The sequence below is a fragment of the Thunnus albacares genome, chromosome 1, assembly GCF_914725855.1.
Source record: "Thunnus albacares chromosome 1, fThuAlb1.1, whole genome shotgun sequence".
NCBI classification, from domain to species: domain Eukaryota; kingdom Metazoa; phylum Chordata; class Actinopteri; order Scombriformes; family Scombridae; genus Thunnus; species Thunnus albacares.
The window spans coordinates 37,750,792-37,775,340 of NC_058106.1; the positions used below are offsets into that span (position 1 = coordinate 37,750,792).

Here is a 24,549-nt window from a genome sequence, read left to right on the forward strand (position 1 = left end):
CTCACGACCCCTCAGATTGATCTTGTGACCCTTTAGAGGGTGAACTGTCCAGCAGTTCATTTCAGTAGTGAGGTGCATAGTACTGGAAACCAGTCTTCCCCAGTTCAGAGTTTGCATGAGGAACTTTTAAAGCCGACCTGTTCTGTGATCTGCTGTCATGATTATCAGCTCTGAGCTGAACTGATGTAACTTTATGAATGAAGACGCAGGTTGGCTGTGCTGGTGTCTTCTACTTAGTCACAGGAAGCATTTATCTGCAGAACAGATATACTTTTACTCTTCATACTTGAAATAGTTTGATGATGTCTGTCTTTTACTTAAGTAGAATTTTAAATTTAAGGACTTTTACTTGTAGTATTTTTACATTGTAGTTTTGCTACTTTGACCCAAGTAAAGGATTCTGGGGGAGATATGCCGTTAGTCTTTATTTGATATTTTGTTGGCCAAAAAGTAATAAAATATACTGTAATCAGCTTATAAAACACCCACTGTGTTTATTTTAATTCAAGTATTAATAATTATTCATTTTAATTGTAGAATATTAACTTCTCTTGGTTGCTACGACAACAAAATCCACAAAAATTAGAGGACAAGACCTTCAGTGTCCTCAGTGGCATCTACAGTCATGTTTACATACATGGACTTTGTTTTATGTCCTATGTAGCTTCTTATATCATCATCATGTCAACTTATTGTAGTTGTCAATATTTGACTTTAGTCCAGCTGTTGGAAAATGTGTCATTACTGCGACTGTCTTCTTCTGTGAACCACGATTACTTAAGAATAAAGCACCAGCAAACTTGACAATCTGTACAATTTTATGGTTAAATATCTGTAATATTTATATGAATTTAATTTTTACTGTTTGATCTTTGACTTCTGGATTTTTCAAGTGATAAACGGCTGTGAAATTATGTCTAAATACCGTATATATCACATCTTACGTCGAGTTGACTGGTGAATTATATTTCCAAATTATAAAATAGCAAAACATTTTCATTTAAAAAAAGTTGAAACATGTAAACATATTGGGGGGGAGTTATGCCAGATAGCTCTGCATGTTCACTCACTTAACTATCCAACAAACCGCCCACTGAACCAAACAACGCTGCCAACCGTCACGTTTTTACAATCACAGTGACTGAACAACAGTAACCTGAGGTCTGACAGAGAAGATAGAAAACACATTTTCTCCATCCAACCACTTTGTTCTCAGTTCTCACTCAACAATGAACATGTCTTTTATCTTTAAAAGACAACAAATCAAAACTAATGTACGACAGGAAGAGCAGGAGAGTCTTGACAAGACAAAGCTTGAGTCTTTTTTTATCTGCAGTGGAAAATAAGTTTCAGTATTTTATTGAAAGTAAGCAATAAATAATACTGTGATAAAAATAGTTTATAAGTACTCAGACTGTACATCATTGTTACAAGATCAGAAGATTCAACGGGAAGAGCAGGAAATAAAACAACAGCAACATGATTTGCATTGTGCATAAATGACTAAAATCACAAACAGAAAGAAACAAATCTCTACTGAAGCGTCGACTACATGAAGGGTGAAAAGAAAAAAAAAAAACTCTTCGGTTTCTTCTCGTTAGCGTGGAAGCTAACGGAGGAACCTGTGTTATGAGCGGTGACGAACTTAGACATGAGGAGCAAACGAGGGAGGGGGGAGGAGGAGGAAGGGAGGAGGGGCTTTTACTCTGAAAGTATAACTGACGAAACACAACGTGAATGAGTAATAATAAATAAGAACAGAAGACAAGAGAGAGAGGAGTTAAGAAACAATAAGGCTTGATATGAAGTCTTCGTACAAAGTGTTTTTTTGTTGTTTTTTTTTAAAAAAAAAGGTTTTTTTGTGGGTGGATCTCGCCGCCTTGAGGGTCATCTAGTCACAGCGGGGATCGACTGAGGCCTCGGTGAAGTTGGTCCATCGTAGGAGATGCCGCACTTTTGGACTCATCTGTACGTTTTGATGTCATCCGGTACGAGTGAGTCCGTCGGTGCGTTCCTCCAGAGGTGAGGGAGGAGGAGTAGGAAGGAGGGGAGAGGGGGGGGTTTGTTTTTGTTAAAGGGACGAGCCGGGTGTGGCGGGGAGGTGATAAAGTGTTTCGGCATGCAAGGTCAACTAGAGAGAACCTGGAATTCTGTTTTCACTCGCGTCCGAAAGAAGTAGCCCTCTGTTCTGTGTGTGTGTGTTTGTTTTTGTTTTGCTACTGATAATATATATGGCTTTTAATTCTTTAATTCAAGAGTTTCATTTTGGTATCGCAGATATGGAAAATAAAGAAGAGAGAGAGAAAAAAAAGAGGAAAATATACTGTGTTTCACATGATATCTGTCGTGTCACCATCACCTGGGCTTGCCAGCAGTTATTTTTTTTTTAACGGTGATGGTTGACTCACAGTGTTGAGCAGTTTGTGAAACAGTCCAGCAAATTTTGTCTGATATTCACACACACACACACACACACACACATACACACACACACACATCCATTGACCTAGATAAGAGCTGCATTTACACAAAATCACAAGTCATAAGCTACAAAAAAAAAAAAAAAAAAAAAAAAATTACAACAGTTAAAAATGGCAAAAGGATATAGAATTAAGTTATATCACATATGAAAGTCACTTGAGCAAAATTCATTGATTAGAATTCAAATCAAAGAAAGGAAAACAAACATCTGGTCAATAGAATCAGGATTATAAAAAAGATTAGATAAAATGTCTGTTGGTAGAAATATACAAACTCCAGACAATTGAAACATTCAGTTACATACATCTGAGAGCTGAGCTTAATGCGGGCACAGTGGGGGAAATGATGCTTTTTTTTAAAAAGGGGGGGTTGATTAAGGGGATAGAGGCAAAAAAAAAAAAAAAAGGATTACATAGTAATTCTAAAATCAATTAAATGTCCCATTGGTTTACATAAATATAATAACAAATGTAGATAAATCTAGAAAGTTTCCTTTAGGGATACTGAGATTGGTGAGTAAGTTCTTTCTCTGTGATGACGACCAAAAAAAAAAAAAAAAAAAACATCTTTTTAGTGTCCTTGCAAGTCATTTCAGTTCATCATCCTGGTCTTGAACGCAGGGAATTCCCCTTCATCTTCTGACCAGCGGTTACCTATAGAAATAATGAGGATAAACTGAGAAAAGGGGAAGAAGAGAGGAGAGATGAACGAGACACAAGAGGAGGGAAGCAGGACAGAAGCCGGGGGATGGATGGATGGATGGATGGATGGATGGATGGATGGTTGGACGGGTGGAGGGAGGAGAAACAAAGGGAAAGAAGAAGAGGAGGAGGAGGAGGAGGAGGAGGAGAGGCGTAAAACGTGCGTTATTAGAGCGAGAACTAGAACACGAGAAAGCTGCGTTTCTGCTTTGGAGAGAGAGGAGGCAGTGAGGTCTGCAGTGAGGTAAACGTGCGTTTTGTGTGATCTTACCGTTGTGTGTTAACAAGAGTAGGTCCTGACTGTGGCAGTGTCCAGCCTCTGTATAGACTGACTTCCTGCGTTTCCATGGCGGCAAGAAAATCACATGCAAAGACATGCCGTTAGTCGTCACAGCATCATAATCAAAAACGGCAAAAGCAGATTCAAGCCATTCGAGAAGAATTTAAGAGTAACACGGAGGAGTTCTAGCAGCGATGACGGAGCGTATCACACATGCACACGCGGAGGTGTTTTCTTCCTCTGCTTACCGTCCATCGGGCTCCTCTTTGGCTGCGTGGAGGGAGATGCCGCGCCGCTGCTGGTCACTCTGAAGTTGGCAGGCAGGGTATCTGACGCGCCCAAGGACATCCCCCTCATGTCTTTGGGCCTGAACTTCTTCCTCCATGAAGGAGCGCGCCGGAAGTTCTTATCGTCATCCTGGGAGAGAGACGAGGTGGAGAGAGAGGAGGGTGGAGAGTTTCAAACATAATTTATCACTCAGTTTGTGTTACGAGTGTGTGCATGTGTGTGTGTGTGTGTGTGTGTGTATATGTGTGTGTGTGTGTGTGTCACCTCTTCCATCCTCCTGTCCGTGCCCATCGCCAGCAGACTGTTGTATTCACGCTCCAGAGTGGCTCTGGCCTGTAAGAGACAAGAGGAGGAGAAACACAGATCGAGTTAAATAATATCAGACATTAATCCCTTTGAGGTGAGATATGACAACATCACACAGATCAACACACACTGACTCTCAGTCTGAAACCTTTTAATGAACACATCACACAGTTTTAGCTGAAACAGTAAAACTAATTTTACTACACTGACATCTTTTATCACATCTCGTCTTACCTCCAGAGGCTGGCATTATATTATATTATATTATATTATATTATATTATATTATATTATATTGTATCATATTATTTGACTTGCTCTGATCTTGACAATCATGTGTTTCAGTTATTTCTTGAATACTGCAGGTGTTCCTTCTTTTATTTGACATATTTTATTGTCCATTTATTCACTTATACTTGTGAATGAAGTGCTGTTTGAGTCTATTATTATTGCACTATTAATAGAGGATGTTTTTATGATAATTAAAGTATTTCCATCCACTGTTTTTTATGAGCATTTTCATTAGAAAATAAATAAATACAATAATAATAAAAATTAAAACCCTGAGTGGAAACTTTCTAAAGTTTATTTGCTAAAAAAAAAAGTTTTTCCTCTCGTCTGAGGTGGAATTAATGGACTTAGTGAATGAATGATGACATCATGAATCATGTGACTTAAACGTCACTGAAGAGCTGAAAACATCAGATGTGTGTGGAGCAATGATGAGGAGGCTGTAACCTTCCTCACATCAATACATGAAACTAACAGAAATGTCATATTTCCATCATGTTTTCCATCGTTTGAGCTTTGCAGCTCCTTTAATCTTCTTGTGTCTTCTGTCCAACTGGAGTCTTTGTCGCCACCAACTATTAATTACATCATAACAGTAAGTGGATGTAAACACACATTCATTTGTGTTTTCTTCAGTCAACAATCATAAAGAACTCTTCCATCTCTCCTCACAGGGCAAATACTTGACAGGACTTGATTGACTGCTGCTGGTTTTGCTGTTGAACAGACGACCAGCCTTCAGTTCGACTCCTCCATAAAAAACAAGGTCATCAAAATTCCTTCCATTGATCAGACGGAGAAGTTTAACCAGCCTCAAACTGAATGAATTCTTTTAGAATGAGTCATAAACATCTTTATCCTGACTCAACACCTGTTCTGATCATCAAGAGGAACTGAAGGCTCGGTGTAAACGGTGTGTGTGTGTGTGTGTGTGTGTGTGTGTGTGTGTGTGTGTGTGTGCGCACCTGTGTGTTCTGTGTGGGGATCTGCAGCAGGAGGGCCAGAGCGTTGTGATCGAAGGTCTCGTCCAGGGACAGCAGAGCTCCGTGGACTCCGCTCTCGTAAAGGTTGCTGCTGTACTCCTTCAGCCCGATGGCCTGAACCCAGCTGATCACACGCTCGTTACTCCACACCAGCACGTCTGCGTTAAAGAACACAACTCCAGCTTTAGAGCAACTCAGACGGTGTACGATAAAACATCTAATATAAGTCATCTGGACGGACGTGTATTGATACATTTCATGTCTCTAGTCGTATTGATTAATCAGCAGGATGTTTGTTACCGTTAAGCTCCAGCTGAGACTCTTCTCTCTTCCTCTCCAGCTCCATCCTGTCATAGTTGAGCCTCCTCAGACACATGACTCCACACTGAAAACTGTTCCTGTTGCACAAACACACACACACACACACACACACACACACACACACACACACACACACACAGTTGTTTATTGTTTATTTGGAAGCCTATTAGTTACCTGATTGTGTTTAACAGGACAACAGTAGAGCTCTATAAGTCATTGATGATAATATAAAGATGTTAACCTGTGGAAGCTGTCCACCATTTTCAGCTGTCCCCTCAGGTCTTTCTTGGTGAGGTGGTCCAGCATGCGGGCGTCCACCAGGGACTCCATGAAGTAAGAGCGGTACTGCGGCAGACCCAGACTGGGCAGCCACTCGTTACCGATCCACTCGTGGTTCATGTCCCCGTACGCCAACGTCTGCGGTCAGAAAACACGAGGTTTAACTGGCGTCTGTGTTCATGTAGAACGGTTGGAAAGTTTTGTTCATATATAAAGAAACTACTCCAGGATACTGATGATCAGCACTAACACCAACAAAGATGTGACATGTAAAGCAGCTTATTGACACTTTTATCAACATACACGACAGTGATTTGACTATTATTTAATATCTAGTTCATATTTTCTTACATTTGTAATTTTTAGGAGGGTTTTAACATGTAAAGTAAACTTTCACACTAATTCCTCTGTATGATAATAAAGATCAACTCTTCATAACTAAAGATCCCAGTCAGATTATTGATTAATGGTGTTGAGTCTGTATGTTGATTTTGATAGAGTTCAACTGTTATGATACAGTGAATATTACAGTATTCTGTCTGCCACAGGTGCCCAATTATAATTATAAATATATAATAAAGTAAATAATTTCCAATTACGTAAACTTAAACACACGCATGTTTAATTATATATGTTACTTTACTTCTTAAAATGGTATTAAATTAATGAAGAATCTTTTATTTACCAAGAATCATTTAGGTTACTCATCAATCTTTGACTAGAAGTATAAAAATAAAGCAAAGTTTAGATGTAGAAGGTTTGCTAAGTGATCTTTATGCAGTAAGATAATATTTATTTATACAATAAGATAATGATCTTTATCTTATTGTAACAGGCGACAGTGAAGTCGGACTGATCAGGGCTCGTACATGTTGTTGCATAACGTCTCTTTAAACAATGACGACAGCTCGTTATAGTCTGCAGAGCTGTTGGTTAACTCTTCAAACACTAACTGTGGTTTTAACACAGGAAACTGATTCACTGTACAGTAACCGCCAGTGACGAAACCTGTGATAACAAACCAGTCACCACACGTTTCCTCCTGAAACCTCGACGCTGCTCTTTAAGCTCAACCATCACGTTAACATCCAAGTTGTAATTAAGACTGAAACTTTACTGAATGTTCTGACGCCGAACATCAAGTCTGTCGTTGAATGTAATCAATCTCAAACTGAATAGATATGATGTCATATTGTCAATACACTGAATTTTAATCCGACTCTGTGATCTCTACCATCCATCAGCCCGCCTGCAACACCAGCAGACGACTAATCTTAACTAATAATGCTTACAGTCTGCATTTTTAAAACATACATTATGTATAAAACACTGATAAATTCAGCCTCTTTACTTCTTAATTGCATTTCTGATCACGTTCAAGATCATCTCATCACCAGGTGTGAACTGAGTCTAATTCTATTATTGTAAATGATGATTATTTGTTTTATATTTTAGATGATTTTCCTGTGGTTAAACCGTAATTTGTTTATTTGTGTAAATATACATATTTTTTGCCCATATTTCAGCTTGACTGATGTCTGCACCATTATGTGTGTGTTCAGGTATAAAACCTTGTTCTGGGTTGTTTCCTGCAGCTGGTTCAGACTTTGTTCTGACTACAGTGGAAACTGCTCATATGGATCAAAAATCATTCCTATAAAAACGCTGTTTAAATAATATGCTTATAGTGATCAAGCAGACTGCTTACAGTGTTCATTTTGGGTGTTTTCATACATGACAACATATGGAATTTTTTTACATTTTTTACTTTAATCCCATGATACATGTATGATGTGAACTTAACGGCTGCAGCACTATTGGCTGCTGTCTGTTTCATTACTTTATATTCATGTAATAAATATACAAATATCAACTAGACTGTAATCTGCATGAGAAATAAAGAAAGAAATGATGATCAACCACTTATAGTGATCAATTGGACCCGGACAGACGTGATCACTATAAGCAGTTTCCTCTGTACTAACAACAGAAGACAGAGACTCATTATTTCAGCTGTTTTTTCTGTATTTGGAAAGAATCCAAATTCAAATGTCTCTAAAGTATGAATGAGTCAAACTGGACCAGTCCAGACATGCGTGTTGTAAATGCAGCCTTGGTGGTGATACAGAGAGGAAACTGTGGCATCGTCTCTACGAGATACTTCAAAAACAAAAAAAGAATGAACACTGAGTAAAAGGTGGTGTTAGGAGTAGTAGCGCTAAGACAGTGAGCTGAGGTGGGGGTGGGGGGGGTTATGGGGGGGAATGTGTGCAAACCTGGGCCCAGCTGCCCTCGTCATCCTCCTGGTGTTAGCATGGTTAGAGTGAGCATGGTGAGAAGAAAAGAAAGGCGGGGGTTAGTGAGGCAGCAGTGCTGGTTAGAGCAGCTTACTGTGGAAACATAAAACTCAAACAACGAGCCGGACAAATTAATAGTAAGGTATCAACGAGGAAATAAAAAAAACAGGGGACAAAACAACGAGAAACACACTGTAGGAGTGGGCGATATAGATATAAACGTCTATTATGGTATATTAATTTACTATTTCATCGCATCTATGCAAAAATCATATAAAAATCCATTATTCCAATAAAACAGACCTGCCTATTGATTTGCAAAATTGCCAAAATTGTTCTAAGTAAAAGGAGAAGCTACCACAGTCATATCGCCCAACCCTGATAAATTACACTGTTCTAGAAACATCTGTACTAAGTTAATAATTCCTTCAGGCTTGTTCTCTCTGGCTGCTGTTTCAGATAGCTTGTTCAAAAACAGAAAAACAAAGTGCGGTGATGTAAGCAGCAGGGTTTCACTAATTAATCATACAGCACTAACACACACACACATACACACACACACACACACAAAACACTAGCTACTGTAAAGCAAACACACACAAACAGGATGTATAAAGGAAGAGAAAACTACTGATACCAACTAGGACAAAAAAAATCACAAACTAGCGGAGAGACAAAGGTCTTGTTCCAAGTTGCCCTTTAAGCCTTTAAGTAATTATCTTAAATTAACACTGGATCACAATAAAGTGTCAAAATTAACATCTGCATGTAATGGAGTGAGAAGCTGCTGCCCTCTGAGCAACTTGGAACGAGCCCCCCCCCCCCCCGACGGTCACCGCAGATGCGAGAAGCCACCAGTGTCCAGCCAATCAGGGTCGACTAACCGTGGGAGGTGTGGCTGCCAAACTTTCCATTTCTTCATGTGTGACCCAAACGTTTCCTGTGGTCTGATCATTTGACACACACCCCACCCCCAATCACAAGTGAGTCAAGTGTGCAAAGAGGGGGAAGAAGTGATGACAGACAGACAGACAGACAGAAGGAGAAGAGCGGGATGGAAAAAAAGAAAAAGATCAAGAAGCGTTTCTTTAATTATTATTGTTATTGTTGTTAGGAAATAAATCAAGTCGTTAAAATGTTAATCAGTAACATGCTCGATCAGACCGAGAGGGGTTTGACAACAGTATCTGCATTCAGGTGACAGTCAGCTATGTGTGTGTATCCAGTGTGCTGCGTGTTTGTCCGCTTTGTTATTCCAAACGTTACCGTTCTGGAGGTGGGCGGGGCAGAAGGGCTGGTGAGCGACATGATTTCCTGGATGGCCAGGCGAAGTTTTAGACGATGTAACGGGTTGCTGATGCCGATCTCCCTTTGGATCTCCGTGTCCGATAACGCCGACATGATGGCTCCGCTCTTCACGTTGGCGCGACATGCGGCCACGTACCACGCCGGCATGCCCACCCACAGCTGGTGGAGAGGGAGGGTATCATCAGTTAAACGCTAACGGACGTGTTACTGGTTTGAATGGTTTTCGGATCGTTTGTGTCAAGTGTTGTACCTCCAGCCAAACCACGACGGTTGGTCCGTCCCACTGGGCGAACGGCAGGCCCTGCCTGCGAGCCTCCTCCAGTAATTCATGCCTAACACACAATAAAGGTATTTAAGCCACAATGCAATAAGAGTTCACTCACCCAAAAAAAAAAACCCACATACATACACCGTCACATACCCAGATCCACAGACCCACCAAAACTCCCACATTCCCACGTTTGAGCACATAAACAAACCCGACCAATGACATCAGCTGACATGCACGTTCAGAAGAGACAGCAGGAGTCTGAGAGAAAACAAAGAAGAAGAAGAGACCCCAGGAAGACTCAAACACAGACACAGTCATCTGGAAAACCTTTGGCAGAAAGTCCTTGTTTAAAGGTTTTAGCAAAAATATTGGCCTGTAATGACCACAAGAGTTTGTCAAAACCTCCTCAGCCTATCCAGGTTCAACCAGATGGTTCTTTGGTTAAGCTTCTGGGAGTTGACTGGCGGTCTTAACCAGGTCTTCAGGACTGAGTTTTCTCCCAGAACCAGTGCTTTAAGAGTCCACTTAGTATGGAAGCATTCCTCTACAACCGTAGGGGACATTGACATGCATAGAGGTGAGTATTTAGGACAGGAAAACCTTTCTAAATATTTCATTTCATGCACATTCTCAGTTCTTCATGAAGGAACGATGCCATTAGTGGAGAATCCTTGGGAGGTTTTTTGGGGGGGATGTTGGAAGCAGCTAAAATTCACTAGCATGTCAACAAGTCATAACTGATGCTATAAAATAAAAGGAAGTGTCTGTATTTGGCCACTAGATGGGGCTGTGTGCCACATACTGCTGATAAACAACAAGCCCATCAAAAAGATTAACAGATAAGTACAAAAGTTTTAATTAACAACATACTTCTGAGGACAACACACTGATGTCAATGACATGATCTTTTACAGACATGAAAACTCACAAAAAAAAAAAAAACAAACATATTTGGTTGAATTCTTTCATTAACTGTCTTCCAAACATTGTTATGTATAACTTCATGCTTTGGTAGGAAAACTGCAAGAGGAAAATTTGTCACTCAATAAAAAAATCAGCACACACATTCCAGTTAGTTAAGCTGCTCTGTGGAAAGCAGGGTAAAGAGCAGCATGGAAAAGCCATCAGACGTTGGAAAGGGACAGTCGTTCGGGGTCATCGAGAGTTATCAGCGAGGTCAACGTGAAGCCGAGTGTGGGGAAGAAGATAAGGCGAAGCAAAAGCAATTATGAACCAACTTACCCGGTCTTTGGACTACACATGGAATGAGAAGAGGATGATAAAACAAAAAAAAAAAGAAGAGGGGGGGAGGTTGGCAAAACAATAAAGAGAAAGAATGAATCGATGCTACTTTAAAAAGCTGCATGGAAGCAATACAAAAAAACTAGCAATACTATTGCACAAAACTACAAATGAGGGAAACACACATAAAATGGTTGTGGGAGATGACTGCAGTGGAAACAACTGGGTGTGGAATGGAAGAAGATGAGCTGATAGAAGTGAGCGTGTGAGCCAGGTGGCGGGGAGTGAGCGTGTGAGCCAGCTCTGGACTGCAGCGGGAGCACCGAGCCCACAATAACTCATGGACTCTTAACGGTGAACATTATTATTAACACTGTACTCCGGTATCAGCATCCTGCACAACAGGGTGTCATATATTGTTATCTTTAAAAACCTTTTTCTCAGTCTAAATAAATCATATAGAGAGAAGAAAGCGAGTCGATTGTGAGGAAGACACCTACTTCTTCTGCTGCTTCCTGTTCTTCTCTGCAGGTCCTCCCAGGGTGCCCATTCCCAAACCATCCTTAGGAGAGCTCTCTGCTTCAGGAGTGCCAGCTAGGAAGATGCACAAACACCGTGTTCAGAGCTGCTAGCATGGAACGGCGTAACATTTACATGAACGTGTGCTGTAGAGGAGTAAAAACCCTGAGCCTAGTGTCTAACCTTGGCTAGGAGAGTCCTTGCCAGGAATGCTGGGTCGACCCTTCTCCTTCTTCCCAAAGAGGCGTCCAATGGAAGACTTGATGCTCTTCTTCTTGGCTGCTTTGTTGAGGGAGTCCTGGCTGCTGTTACTACTGCTGGGGTTACTGCCCTGGCCGTCTTGCAGGCCGGCCAGACTGTGGGACCAGAGAGGATTGACGAGATAAGAGAGAGAGAACAGAGAGACCAAAGAGGTACGTTGGAAAATTCTAGACACCTCTCAGGTTCAGCCCTAAAGAAAGTGAAGGTATAAAACAATTTCTTCAGGTGACGTGGAACAGGCGTTACCCTCGGATGTCTCTGATGTCCTCATGGCTGGCAGCGTGCCCCGCCTCCCTGTTCAGGCGCATGGAGCGTGGAGTGGTGGGGGGCGACGTCTCACATCGGATAGTGGCTTTGTCATCCTGAGCAGACTGTGTAGCAGTGAGAGAGATGCATGTTAGTGAAGGTTATCGTTCTGGTTTCACTGTTCAGACCACAAGTGGGGAAAAAAAGAAAAACATCCTTAATTTGCAAACACGGCTGTTGAATAAAAAGGTGGTTCATTAAAATTATGCTATAGTTTTTGTACCGCGTAGCTTTAAAAGATTAGTCAGTGTTGTGGGGTGACCAGCCCTCAACACCTGAGTTCACTGTGAACGTTACGGCCACTTTGTCCAACTAACCTAGAAGAATTCACTCTGCAGTATTTCTGCAAGAAGAAAAAAAAGGATACTGACTTACTTATATTTGACTTACTTATATAATTATGAAAGAAGACGTGGTGGAAATGACGGCTTTTTCTGAACAGGGAACCTACTTTACCTGTTTAAATTACTATTTAATAATTTGTGTTACATTTACAAAGGCTCTGTAAACCTCAGTGATTAGCATACATCCTGCTAATAAGTTGTGTCTTAAAAAAAATCTTGATTTGTGTTTCTCGTGTCGTTCGTCACGACACATTCTTGTCTCCACTTTTTACAATTATATAAAAGTAGCACAGCAAAAATGTAATTTTGAGAACTGTTTAAGTGACTTATTTAGTATCCCATAGTTTCCACAAACAATGTTTTATTGACTCATTTAGGGTTGTAATTAATGCAATTTTCAGTAATGCGAACGACAACTTCAAAAAAACCCAGGTGACGTATTAAAATTGCTTGTTTTGTCCGACCAACAAAGATTTTCATTTGGCATTTGAAACTTTTCAACAACTAATTAATAAATAAAATAGTTGCTGGTTTATTTTCTGTTTATCAGTTTATCAGTGGTTCCAGAGTGATACCTCTGTGTGCCGCTACGATGGTGGAAAAGATGAAGGCCCTGAAAGACGCTGTGTAGCTTCTCACATCATATTACAATACTTTCATATATAGTATATAACAAAACTGAGTTACACTCCTGTGCAATATCACTAAAATGTTAAATGATTCAAAGTCGTTCTTACGATAACTGTAGTATTTTTACGGTATTTGATCTCATTTGTCATTAGAAACAAACAAAATTGAAAATACAATCCTGTGACCACTGATAGAAAGATGATTACACCTGTGACTTCAAATTAAGACCGACTGCCTGAACAAGGTAATAAAAGAACCTGTGAACACCAAAACTTTCTCAGTTTGACCTGAGTTGTGTTTAATGCAACATGGCTCCACACGAACAAGTAAGAAACCAGATTGTGAGACGTCATAAAGACGTGAGAGGGAATAAAATCCTCAGTAAGCTATTGAACAGAAGCCAGAACACAGCTGCAGCAGTGGTTCGGAGCAACAGGAGGAACCATACTACCAATAACAGAAAGGTGCAGCTGCCCAAAAATTACAGCACGCACAATTTACTATTTACGCATCCTTGCATTGAAAAACAGGGTAAGACGGGTTAAGTGCTTCTGACTTGGCACAAGGATTATCTGTGGAAACTGGTGTTTCAGTGGCTGCTCACACAGCGCGAAGGACACTGCATGAAGTCAACCTCTATGGACGACATCCAAAAAGAAAAACCATTACTCACAAAACTGAAAGATTAAACTTTGCCAAAGAGCACGAGAAGAAGCCTGATGAATACTGGCAGCACATCCTTTGGTCAGATGAAACCAAAGTAAATTTGTTCGGATCAGACGGGGTGCGGCGTGTTTGGCGCGGAGCTGGCCGGGACTACCGCAGCGACGGTAGATCCTAAACACGCTGGAAAAAAAAATATCACTTTTTAAAAGAAGAAGAAAGTGAGAACTATGAACCGGCCAAGTACGACCCCTGACCTGAATCATATAGAAAACCTTTAGAGTGTTTTAAAGAGGAAGGTAGAGCGACAAAAAGAATGATCTGTGAACAATGACAGAACATCTCTCCACAGATTTGTTCTTGACTAATATCGTCCCTGCACAGGAGGACCCAATCTGTCATCAGAGTCTCACTGATGAATGATGGATGTCCTTAAATATGGACCTTTCATTATACTTGAGTCAAACATTCTGTTTTCAAGTGAACAAGCTTAATTCTTCTTAAGTATTGTCTAAAAACAAATAAAAGTCTATTAAATGCAAAGGATACTTAACATTTTAGTGATATTAAGCAGGAGTGTACTCAGTTTTGTTATATACTGTATTTGCAGATGGGAGAGTATGAGGTTGTATTAGATGCTACATTGCAGAGTATGATGGAGAAACTAAAGCTGTGGATTGTACTTGGAGGGATGGGGGGGGGGGTCCTAGGGTTGGGACATGATGGGGGGGGGGGGGTGAGAGTAAGAGTGCCCAGTGAAGCAGGTCTCTAGTTTACCTTCCTGCGGTGCTTGCGCAGGTCACTAGGCTGAAGCATGGAGCAAAAAAAAAAAAAAGGAGAGAGAGAGAGAGGAGAAAAAGCTGTTAGTGAGACGCACGACAGACCAAGCAGTGGAACCAAGCCATGCACAAACACACAAGAGCCGGAAATCAGAACAAGATACACATTTACCCCGTGTAAACTGTCACTAAAGTACACACACACACACACACACACACACACACACACACACACACACACACACACACACAGAGCAGCGGAGATCCAGAGAAACTGTTTTATTGTACAGTTGTTGGAGAGAAAGCCTGCAGGAGTGAAGAAGAGGAGACACAGCAAACTAACCACGCCGGAGGTCGGGTCAGGAACAGGGTTGGATGGGTGCAGCCTCGCTCAGATAAAGTGATGTAGTGAAGTTGGAGGGAAACTTTTACAAACACTAATAAGTTGGATAACTAAGTCGGTGAGCGGTTTACCTCTGGTGAACATCAGAGTGTTGAAATCACAGGTGCTATGAAACAGTTAGTTTAAACGTTAGCTGGGTAGTTTTGCTTTGACTTGGCTGAGAGCAGTGTGACACCTGAATTTATGAAACAGAGCTGTTGTAGACATATTTTCCATTGTGCACCTAAAAGAGGGGAGGTGGGAGGTTGGGGGGGGTGGGGGGGGGAATTTTCCCCCCCTCTGCATTCCTCACAGGCCTGGCATTAGCAGAGCAAATAAACCATCAGCCTGCCACATTTCTATGGGAGTTTATTTTGCCCCAGGAGAAAAATACCTAATCACTCATTTCCTTTCCTCAACTGACACAGTGAGGCCAGGGCACGGAAGAGATTAGAGAGCTATAAAAGGGAAACAGGAAGAGGAAATTGAAGGGTGAGCAGAAAGTTAATTTAATCACCCAAAATGCTTCTTTTCTTCCAGTGTCTCTTTATTTAGGAGTTTCGACCGGTTTCATCGATGCCTTGCTGACAGATGTGAAAGTTCACGAGACGAGATTAAAATAAAACATCTGGTTAAAGCTGACAGTTGTTTCTCAGGCTTTATCTGCCAAACTAAAAGCAAGCGCTCCCTTCATGTCTCTGATGTTTTACAGCCGTAGTTCAATTAACTTCATGAACTGTTGGAGTCCTCCGCTGTCAGCAGAACAGAGCGCCAGCTTTCCACAACCAGTCCAGTTAGACGATAACCGCGCTGCAATCAAGCTGATGAGCGATGACTTCATTATTTTATTATCTAGCTTCAATAAATGTGACACATAAAAGGAAAAAGGGGCAGTGATCGGTGACCTTTTTTTTCCCCTCCTGGAAATCTTACAGGGACCGAAGAAATGCTTGAACTCGGGTTAATTATTGCAATCGCAAGATCACAAATTCCTGACAGGACTGACTGATGAGAAATACCAGCTGCAACATTCACAGGAAAAACGAGTCACAGTGGCCTCAAAATTTCCAGCTCATGTTTTGAAACAACTAAAAAAAAAAAAAAAAGTGTGGCTGCAGGAGAAAGTGTCAACCCGACAGAAGTGAAGCTGCAGTCATTTCAACAGGCAGTCAGGGTCAGTTAACTGTGTTCCTAATGTAACAGCTAAGGATGTGCAGAGAGTCCAGTATTTGTATTTGTATCTGTATTTGTTGAGGCAGCAAAATTATTTGTATTCGAATAAAAGTGGAAAGAGGCTTAAAAATCCTGTTTTTGTTTTTATTACGCTTTTAATTTAAGAAAATTTAAGTGTTACAATAAGTGTTGATGAATAAACTACCTTATGAAGGAGGTCCCCACACCAGGTCTCTAACTGGAGTCTCCCAGATCATAGACGACTGCGCTGACTACTGAACTAACGCTTTACTCATCGCCTCATTGCAGACAGACCTCTACCTATTTATACACCCATAACACAGAGACAGAACACCAAGTAACATGTAGTAGAACTTCAAAGGTGATTCTTGCTTTGCACTTTTCATTTATTGCCTATTTTTTTACAACCTAACTTTGTGGAAAGGAGAAGAGGAACAACAGGTTCTGGAGAGTCCGTTGGGACTTACCCCTGATAGAGGAGAGAGACTGAAATAACAATGTAACCGACCTGCAAAGTGGTATCTATTTTTTTTTTTTTCTTCCCAAAAACAAATAATTTTTAAAATATTTGTATGAAACAAATATTTGTATAAAACCCACTATTTGTGCAATGTATTTGTATTCGGGCACACCCCTGGTAACAAGGCTCTGTAAGCTGCAGTAAATGTCGATCTGTTCTTATTTGTTGATGCTGATGATGTGCTGTACAACACAGCAAGGTGACGTTACAGGAGGAGACGAGATTAACAAACAAACGCCGCCCAGGAGGAGCTCACAGGTGCAGGAGCTGCAGGTTCAATGTTTTTGTTCTGCTAGTATTAACCATAAAAGGGGAATTTTGTTCACCAGTTGAGGTGTTTCCCTTTAATGTCTTTGTTTGAATATTCACATGTATCTAGAATATTGACACAAGATCATGATTGGTCTGACTGACAGTCGCCTGGAGTTTTGTCGTAAGACGATAAAACCATTTCTTTGCTTATGTCTTTTTTATCCTGCTAAATTCAGCTAAATAAGGAATTGTTCTGTGAAGCATTTGGATCTTTTCACACTGCAGTCTCTCCCAGATCAACCTGCACATATTTCAAAACACCCACCAGCCAGGTGTGTGAGGAAAAGGAGCTTAACTGGCCTAAACTGAATCTATTTCACTATGCTGTCAATGTGCACCTGTCTGAGGGTGAATATTAACACAAATCTTCTGTTTACTCGTCTTTTTCTGATTCCATTTGTAGCCATTGAAAGACTCCTTATAGATCATTTTACTGCTAATAGTCAGAGGAAGTTTTTGTCACTAAAACTACTTTTTATCTGGATATTTATGAGACGTATGACATGAATTAATTCTGTGGTACTGTACAGCAGAATGATTGTGCGTCCAAGGCAAATTTCCTTCTGGGACAATAAAGTCTTATCTTCATGACCGAGCTTAAAGGAGGCAAACGGTGCAATTCTTCTTATCTCTAAAATAATATTACCTGATTTAATTATATTTTGATTAGTAGCTTGACACACAAGCTCCGTCTGCATCATCACGATTATTCTTGTAGCACACAATCGGAAAAAAAAAAAAAAAGTTCAAAGTGTCTTATGGTAACAAACGGAAAGCTAGAGGCAGACTGCACCCACCCGGGGATGGAAGGAAGGAAGGAAGGAAGGAAGGGGACTGCGGAGAGATCTGCAGGTACCTGAAAATACGGTGCATAGCTATAAGCTTGAGGGGGGGGGCTGAAGCCGGTTGCACCATAGGGCAGGTAAGTTACTGTCTGCTGGGAGAGGGAGCTCTGGATGACGTAGGGATCATAGCAATATTGCTACAGGCAGGCAGGCGGGGGGTGGGGGGGGGGGGGCAGTTACATATACACATGGTTACAGACTCTCGCACGCACACACAAAATATTAGTACTGATCATACTGATGAGAGGAGACAGAGTAAATAAACACAGTCAGTGTTAAAAGCATAATTAGGTGAAAATACACAGTTAGACCTGAAATACGAGACGACACCATGAATAGAATCACACAGGAAGCTAATTCTGACTTATTTGATTTGTGTAATGAGAGAAAGCAATACTAGAGTTTCCTGAGGCGTAACTGGATAAAGCTTTTTAGACACGGAGGGGTGATAAATACGGTCCCGGTTGGGAAACATATGACGGGAGAGGAAGTGTTTACCAAGGTCATGACACCCATGCGGTCCAGTTCTCTGTTGGGGCTTCGGGGAATGCGTCTGGGGGTAGAGTGGCCGGAGCCCGGGGGAGAGCCGCCCAACGAGGAGCCGGCGCACAGTGACGGAGGGATGGAGCTCATGGAGCGGAAACGTCCTCCCAGACTGTCGCCGCTGCCCACCCGGCACTCGATCTCCTCCGCCCGGATAGCTGTGCTCTCCTTCTCCTCCTGGATCATTCTGGAAAGATTAAAAAAAGAAAATAAGAGTCGAGTTAAATTCAGGCGCTGCTGCTGAAAAGGTTCATCTAAATATGTGGAAGTCGTGTACCTGATTTCATTGTTGATAGCATCCAGCTGCTCCTGCAGCATTAAGGCGAGGGTCTGTGCGTCGGCCTGGCCACCAGGGGACAGCAGGTCCACCGAGCTGAAAATGGTCTCTCGGTCCTCCTCCAGGTCTGAGGCGTCCATGTCGCTCTCGAAGGCCTGGGCCACGTTGGCCAGCACGTTGGCCTGCTGCATGCGCTCCCACTCCTGCTCGTTCAGAGTCTGCACCTGGATTAACACACGGAAAGGTATAAAAACAGGAAACGGAGAAAGAACGGAGGGAGAGAGTATTCAAACAGCAGAGAGAGGAATATATGAGGGGAGAGAGAAATATATGAGGGGAGAGAGAGAGGTGACAGAGAGATGAGGAGGTTAGCTGGATACTTGAGTATTGGTCATTGATTCACTACACAGACAAGTAACTGTCACTGTTATCGCCACCACACTGACTTACATGTCGCTGATGTCCAGAGGAAGCAAACAGAGAGAGACGGAGAAGAAAAATCATCAAAAAGAACTCAAACATTAAGACTGAAACAGGTGCAGGAAGGAGAAAGAAACAGTTACAGTGAAGAAGATCGAACCAGTAGATTATTTCAAAAGTGAAAAGAACTTAAAACTGCTCAACTTGAACATACAAGAATTCAGAAGTTCTCGCCGTCTCATTTGATTGGATAACACTCGTCTTTGTTTATAGTGTGTTCAGTGTAAGCAGGAACCCGCAGGAACCCGTATGATCTATGACACTCACAGATTCTGCTGGTGTCCATGTTGTTTAACAAGTAAGATCTTCAAACTACCTGATGAATTCCTTTAACATTAATTAAGCAGATATAAATCTATTGTTTTGTACAGCGGACGGGTCGTGTGGAGCTCACCTTGGATGGCTCGTCCCGGAGCGCCGCCACTCGTCCCTTCTGAGGCCGCCTCAGCACCAGAGCGCTGCCGTAGTGGTCTGAGTTACTGTCCATCATGGAGGAAGCCGACACCGGGTATCTGAAGTCTGGAGTGCTGCCCAGCTGCGACCGTCTGGGAGAAAACACACATATGAACCGATCAGGAAGACTACAAACATGGTTTCTTCTGTACTAATATGTACAAATTAAGACAAAATAAAACATTTATTTTTTTAAAGTTTGTACGCAGCAGCATTCTGGAGAAAACTGGAGGTTTATTTTGCTGATCAAACAAACCAAGTCAGAATATTATTTTATATTATGCAACTAAACTTACTGATCTTACATTACATCATACATTTCATATTCACAGGTTTTCTAAATGTCTCCAATCTATCGAATTATTCATTATTAAATATGGAAATTATATTGATTCTGTTAAACTTATCAATAATTAGAAATGTGTGTATAATTAATCTGCTGCAGGAGTTTTAAGTCGTTCTCTTTGCATATTTATGTTTAACTTATTTATCTGCTTAACTTTAATATTACTGTTATCATATTTGTGATTATTTGCATATTACATTATAACATTTTATATCTTATCTTAGTTTTTATTTATTGACATTTCATGTTTTAATTTAACTCAATGTGTAATAAACTATTGAAATGTTGTTGTTTTACTTTACAAATGTACAATAACAATGAAATGGATCATCATCTGGTTTTGGTTGTCATGACAACCAAACATGCGCTTCAACAAGCAGCAGCAAAGTCTGCTAGCTCTCAACTTTGGCTGAATTTTGCTTTGTTTATGTCGTTTTTTTGTCGGTTGTTGACGGATGTTTCTGTGGGGAGAAGAGTTTAATCGAGGGAAGAGCTTCTTTCGTTGAGGCTGAGTGAATCTGGAGGATACCATCCTGTCACAGCTGAGATCAAACTGAAAGCTATGATGGTATAATAGCAGACAGCCTGTCTACAGCCTCCTGGAGCGACGGAGGAGAAGCTGCAGCAGTCGGCTCCTCCGTCTCCATGGCAATAAGACTGTTCAATCCCTCCTGGATTGACTGGATAGTTTTTATATTTTGATGAGCTCTAAAGTAATATCCATCTATCTATCTATCTATCTATCTATCTATCTATCTATCTCTCTATGTTGTGTGTGACATACAGGATGTTCTTAATAGACAGCTTACCCGTGTAGTAAGGAGTTGCTCCTGCTCCTGCCCTGCTCGTTCTCTGCCCTCATGGTCTCGATCTGGATCAGGAGCTGCTCCTATAAGACAAAACATTTACAGACATGTTGTCATTTGGCGGAGATTCAAAAAGCCTGAAGCCTTTAAGGAAAATGTCAACATCACTAGAGAGTATATATCATGACAGGAACACAAAGATTCCCCCCAAACAAGAAGCAGCTTTTCACTGTAATTCTACAGTTTGGCAAAGATCCCTCACCTTCTCATGATGAGACTCCTCAATCAACTTCTTAGTGTGCTCCAGTTCTCTTATCAGGGCATTCTGCAGAGAGAGAGACAAGCTGGCAAATAAACACTGACTGAGCTGCTAATATTGCACCGTGACATATGATGTCACCACCAAACAGTCATGGGACTGGCACAGTGACCCAACAAATATTTATAATGGCGACGATGTACAGTGTTCCAACAATAAACCACACGTCTGTGTTAATCACCTTATCCTCCAGAGCAGACATCCTCTCTTTGAGGTGGAGCTGGAGTCTTTCATTGGACTCTGACAGGAGCTTGTCCACCGTCTCCGACAGACGCTTGTTGTGCTCCTCGTTCATCTTCTCTCGCTGCCGTGCCTACAAAAACAGAAATGTTACATTTATAGAAGGTGCGCATGTTGAGAATGACTCGATATCAGTAAAAGGTTTTGTTTGATGACAGCAGATTCTCCTCTCTCTTTCTCACCCTGAGCAGTTCCTGGTTCTTCTCCTCCAGCTGGGCCTCCAGCTGCCTCAGTCTCTCCTCCACGTTTCCATGGCGTTCCTCTGCCTGAAAACGGGGGGGCGACACGGATAGGAAACCCTTTATCTTTCCTGTACTAAGACAGATCAGTGGCTCAGTATATTCAGGCCTCTCATCAGATCTAATGAGTGTCTCTAGAGCTGTGCTTTGATCTCCCCTGCAGTGTGCTTTGTCATCCATCCTGGAGAAGGACCTCGCCGAGAAAAGGTCTAAATAAGCTCGGCCCTGATTGAGGTTTTGGGGACGAAGCTCAAGTCCTTCAAAAGGATGGGGGTCACCAACTTCACCAGTCTGGGAAGCATGAGTCTACATGTGTCAACCTACAGCTACAAGCCGAGAACCGTGCACCGGCTGCATCAGGAGAGGACAGCAAAGCAACACAACTCACAGAAAAAACAAAAAAAACAGCCAGTATTTCCCATAATGCAGTATTTCTACCATACAACTAAATATTAAATCACAGTCTACAGACGTGTGTGTAAAATAAGGATCAGTCTATCGGCTTGTATTTATTTAAAAGCCAATAGTCTGATCATTTCTCTGCGACACAGCCTGTTCTAGTAATCTAGTAAAGGGCGGGGTCTCCACAAGTCTTTGAGCAAATCAGCTGGCACTTCCTGTTTGTGTTAGACACCAAACATTAAGTTTTCTAAAGGAGAGGTACCAGCATGAAGTGCTGAGCAACATAACACACCAGCACATAAAACACAAACACAGCGGCGTATAGGAACGGGCGGGTCAGGGCCGGGTTTCAGGCTAAATAACATACTACAGCTGCTACGTCACTTAACCAGGTGCTTCAATGACTGAAATCAGACGGAGTGATGACAGTATTTTTGTTTGGAATTTCTGACCATTTTTTAAATAATTTTTTTTATTGGCCTGGTTAAGATCTGTAACAGAACAAAATGGGAGTTTTCTTCCAGTATCCAGCAGGATTTGGAATTAGCATTTTGAGTAAACCTGGTCTACCTTCTTCTGGGTCTTAGTGCCTTTAGAGCCACACAGAACACACTAGAGGGGGTTTGACAAGGAAGAGGAGAGAACACAGGATACATTTAATGTGAGTTTAAGCACAATTAAACGTTGTGGTCGGAGGGAGACGGATACTGTGACGGCAGCACCGTGTCAGAGGAGGAATAACACAACGAGGGATGTTGAGCTTCACCGAACAGACGAGAACGGAGGATTTATGTTAATGTCATGTATGACGACTATGTGTCTCCAGTCAAAGAGGAAATGAGTCAGGATCATTAAAAATGCATGAAGGTGTGTGTGTGTGTGTGTGTGTGTGTGTGTGTGTGTGTGTGGGGGGGGGTCAACAGTGAAGATGGAGCGTGACACTGAAGAGTTAAAGAGTGGAGGGAAATTAAACTGGCCTTTAATGCTTATTAGTTCTTAATGTCTTTAAGGAAAAATGGAAAGTTTAGAATATAATGTTTGTTCTATTTGTGTATTATGTAACACCTACAACAACTAGATCTGCATGTCACAACTTTTAGGTCTGTAATGTTGTCATTAAAGTTATTTTTACTGTTTTATCTGGAATCATCTTTAAATTTTATGCGTAACACTTGTTTGGGTCAAATGACTTATTACTTCTAGATTTGTTTTTTCTTTCTGTTTTGTGTTCGTGTGTTTAAATAAAGTGAACAAAAAGCAAGAAAGAGGAAACTGTGGAAATGACAGAGATTAGTTCAAAGATGTGAAACGTCTCTGCAGTAAAAGTCTGAGAGTAACAATGAATCTTAGCTTGAACTTCAGAGACGCGCTGCGAGCCAGATCCAATACTAATAAGGTTGTAAGTTTGCCTGTCTAGGTTCAGCTGCAGCGTGTGTTGTCCAAGACAAAGGCTCAAACTATAAATGGATAAAAACATGAGCCAAATCTCTAAAAATAGATCCCTGTGGATATTTGGAGTAACATAAACAATGGCTTCCCCAGCAGCTTCCGCTCCGAGCTGTTGCGACGTAAAGGAACTAATCCAACAGCCCTGCTAACAGTATGTGTGCTGGTATCAAAGAATATAGGGAAACGTTGGGTTAGGTGCTGATACCTTTGTGAGGGCGGCTACCCTCTGTGCTAGCTCAGCCTCCACCTCAGGCAGCGTCTCTGCCTTGCGGATGGTCTGCTGCAGCTTCTGCTCAGCCAGTTCCAACTTCTCCTGGAGTTGCCGGTTTCTGTCCTCAGTCTGCAAACAATAAACAAACCAAAGGCAAACAGTCATTAGGCGAGGATGTCGAAGAAGGCTTGTCTGTGCTTACATCCTGGCCTCAGGGTTAACTGTCAATTCTACAAGGTGAAGAAGAGAGAGGCCAAAAAAATAAATAAAAAGAGAGAGAGAGGGAGACAAAGGGAGACCGGGAGGAGGGGATGGGTAAGGGTGGGGTGGACAGGAAGTAAGGAAGAGAGCATTCATAACGATACAAAGACAGACACAAAAACCCCATAAGAAAAGAGGAGAGAGACATCTCCATCTTAGCGAGCGCATATAAAAGAAACGAGCCAGCGTCTATGAGGCTTCTCATTCAGCGCCTGCTGCGCTAGTCAGTGTGTGAATACAGCAGGAATTCATTAGCAGGGGTCTGAACACTGCCAAGAAGAACCGCAGGCCGTCCCTTCTGGCAGACAACTCTGAGACTCAACACACCAAAACCAACACATGCCTTCATCTACTCAAGAGTCACATCATGATGTGTGTCGAGGTTAGTGGTGTGATGAAATGTAAACTTTATCTAATCTAGAAGATATGACTACATCCATTTGAATTGTAAATATCGGGAAGCAGCGGCGCATGCTTCAGTACGTCACGCCTCTCGTCAGTGATCACGTGTGTAGAGTGTGAACGTAGTAATCAATAATTATGAGGCGTACTTGTCTGAAGAGCGACTCCTTGTTGGCCACTTCGTTCTCCAGCTTGTCGTTCAGGTCGTGGACGGAGGTAGCCTCCCGCTGAGCCGCCAGGTAGCGTTTCTCCAGAGTGGTGATCCTCTCCTCCATGTCTTCCTTCTGAGCCATTGACTGCACATGTACATACATTTCTA

At 41.7% G+C, this 24,549-nt stretch overlaps 1 protein-coding gene across 18 annotated transcripts in view; it reads right to left on the minus strand.

Annotated features, from left to right (window-relative positions):
* Positions 1-1,343: 1,343 nt before the first annotated feature.
* ppfia1 (PTPRF interacting protein alpha 1) overlaps positions 1,344-24,549 on the minus strand; it is a 44,281-nt gene continuing 21,075 nt past the window's right edge. The window contains exons 8-33 of one of the 18 annotated variants that reach the window (XM_044358127.1): positions 24,380-24,526; positions 23,562-23,696; positions 21,449-21,532; positions 21,208-21,339; positions 20,970-21,032; positions 20,711-20,790; positions 19,497-19,647; positions 19,073-19,078; positions 18,623-18,846; positions 18,301-18,532; positions 14,548-14,577; positions 12,074-12,198; positions 11,750-11,922; positions 11,548-11,641; positions 11,048-11,059; positions 9,785-9,866; positions 9,493-9,693; positions 9,111-9,173; positions 8,206-8,232; positions 5,892-6,067; positions 5,630-5,727; positions 5,312-5,487; positions 4,015-4,083; positions 3,711-3,879; positions 3,454-3,518; positions 1,344-3,134 (exon numbers count right to left, since the gene is read on the minus strand). In XM_044358127.1, the coding sequence (XP_044214062.1) occupies positions 3,463-3,518; positions 3,711-3,879; positions 4,015-4,083; positions 5,312-5,487; positions 5,630-5,727; positions 5,892-6,067; positions 8,206-8,232; positions 9,111-9,173; positions 9,493-9,693; positions 9,785-9,866; positions 11,048-11,059; positions 11,548-11,641; positions 11,750-11,922; positions 12,074-12,198; positions 14,548-14,577; positions 18,301-18,532; positions 18,623-18,846; positions 19,073-19,078; positions 19,497-19,647; positions 20,711-20,790; positions 20,970-21,032; positions 21,208-21,339; positions 21,449-21,532; positions 23,562-23,696; positions 24,380-24,526 (2,805 nt within the window). In that variant the 3' untranslated portion in view covers positions 1,344-3,134; positions 3,454-3,462. Of the gene's footprint in view, positions 3,157-3,453; positions 3,519-3,710; positions 3,880-4,014; positions 4,084-5,311; positions 5,488-5,629; positions 5,728-5,891; positions 6,068-8,205; positions 8,233-9,110; positions 9,174-9,492; positions 9,694-9,784; positions 9,867-11,047; positions 11,060-11,547; positions 11,642-11,749; positions 11,923-12,073; positions 12,199-14,547; positions 14,578-18,300; positions 18,533-18,622; positions 18,847-19,072; positions 19,079-19,496; positions 19,648-20,710; positions 20,791-20,969; positions 21,033-21,207; positions 21,340-21,448; positions 21,533-23,561; positions 23,697-24,379; positions 24,527-24,549 lie in introns of all 18 variants that reach the window. The other 17 variants (XM_044358117.1, XM_044358152.1, XM_044358101.1 and 14 more) reach the window with 17 other exon arrangements.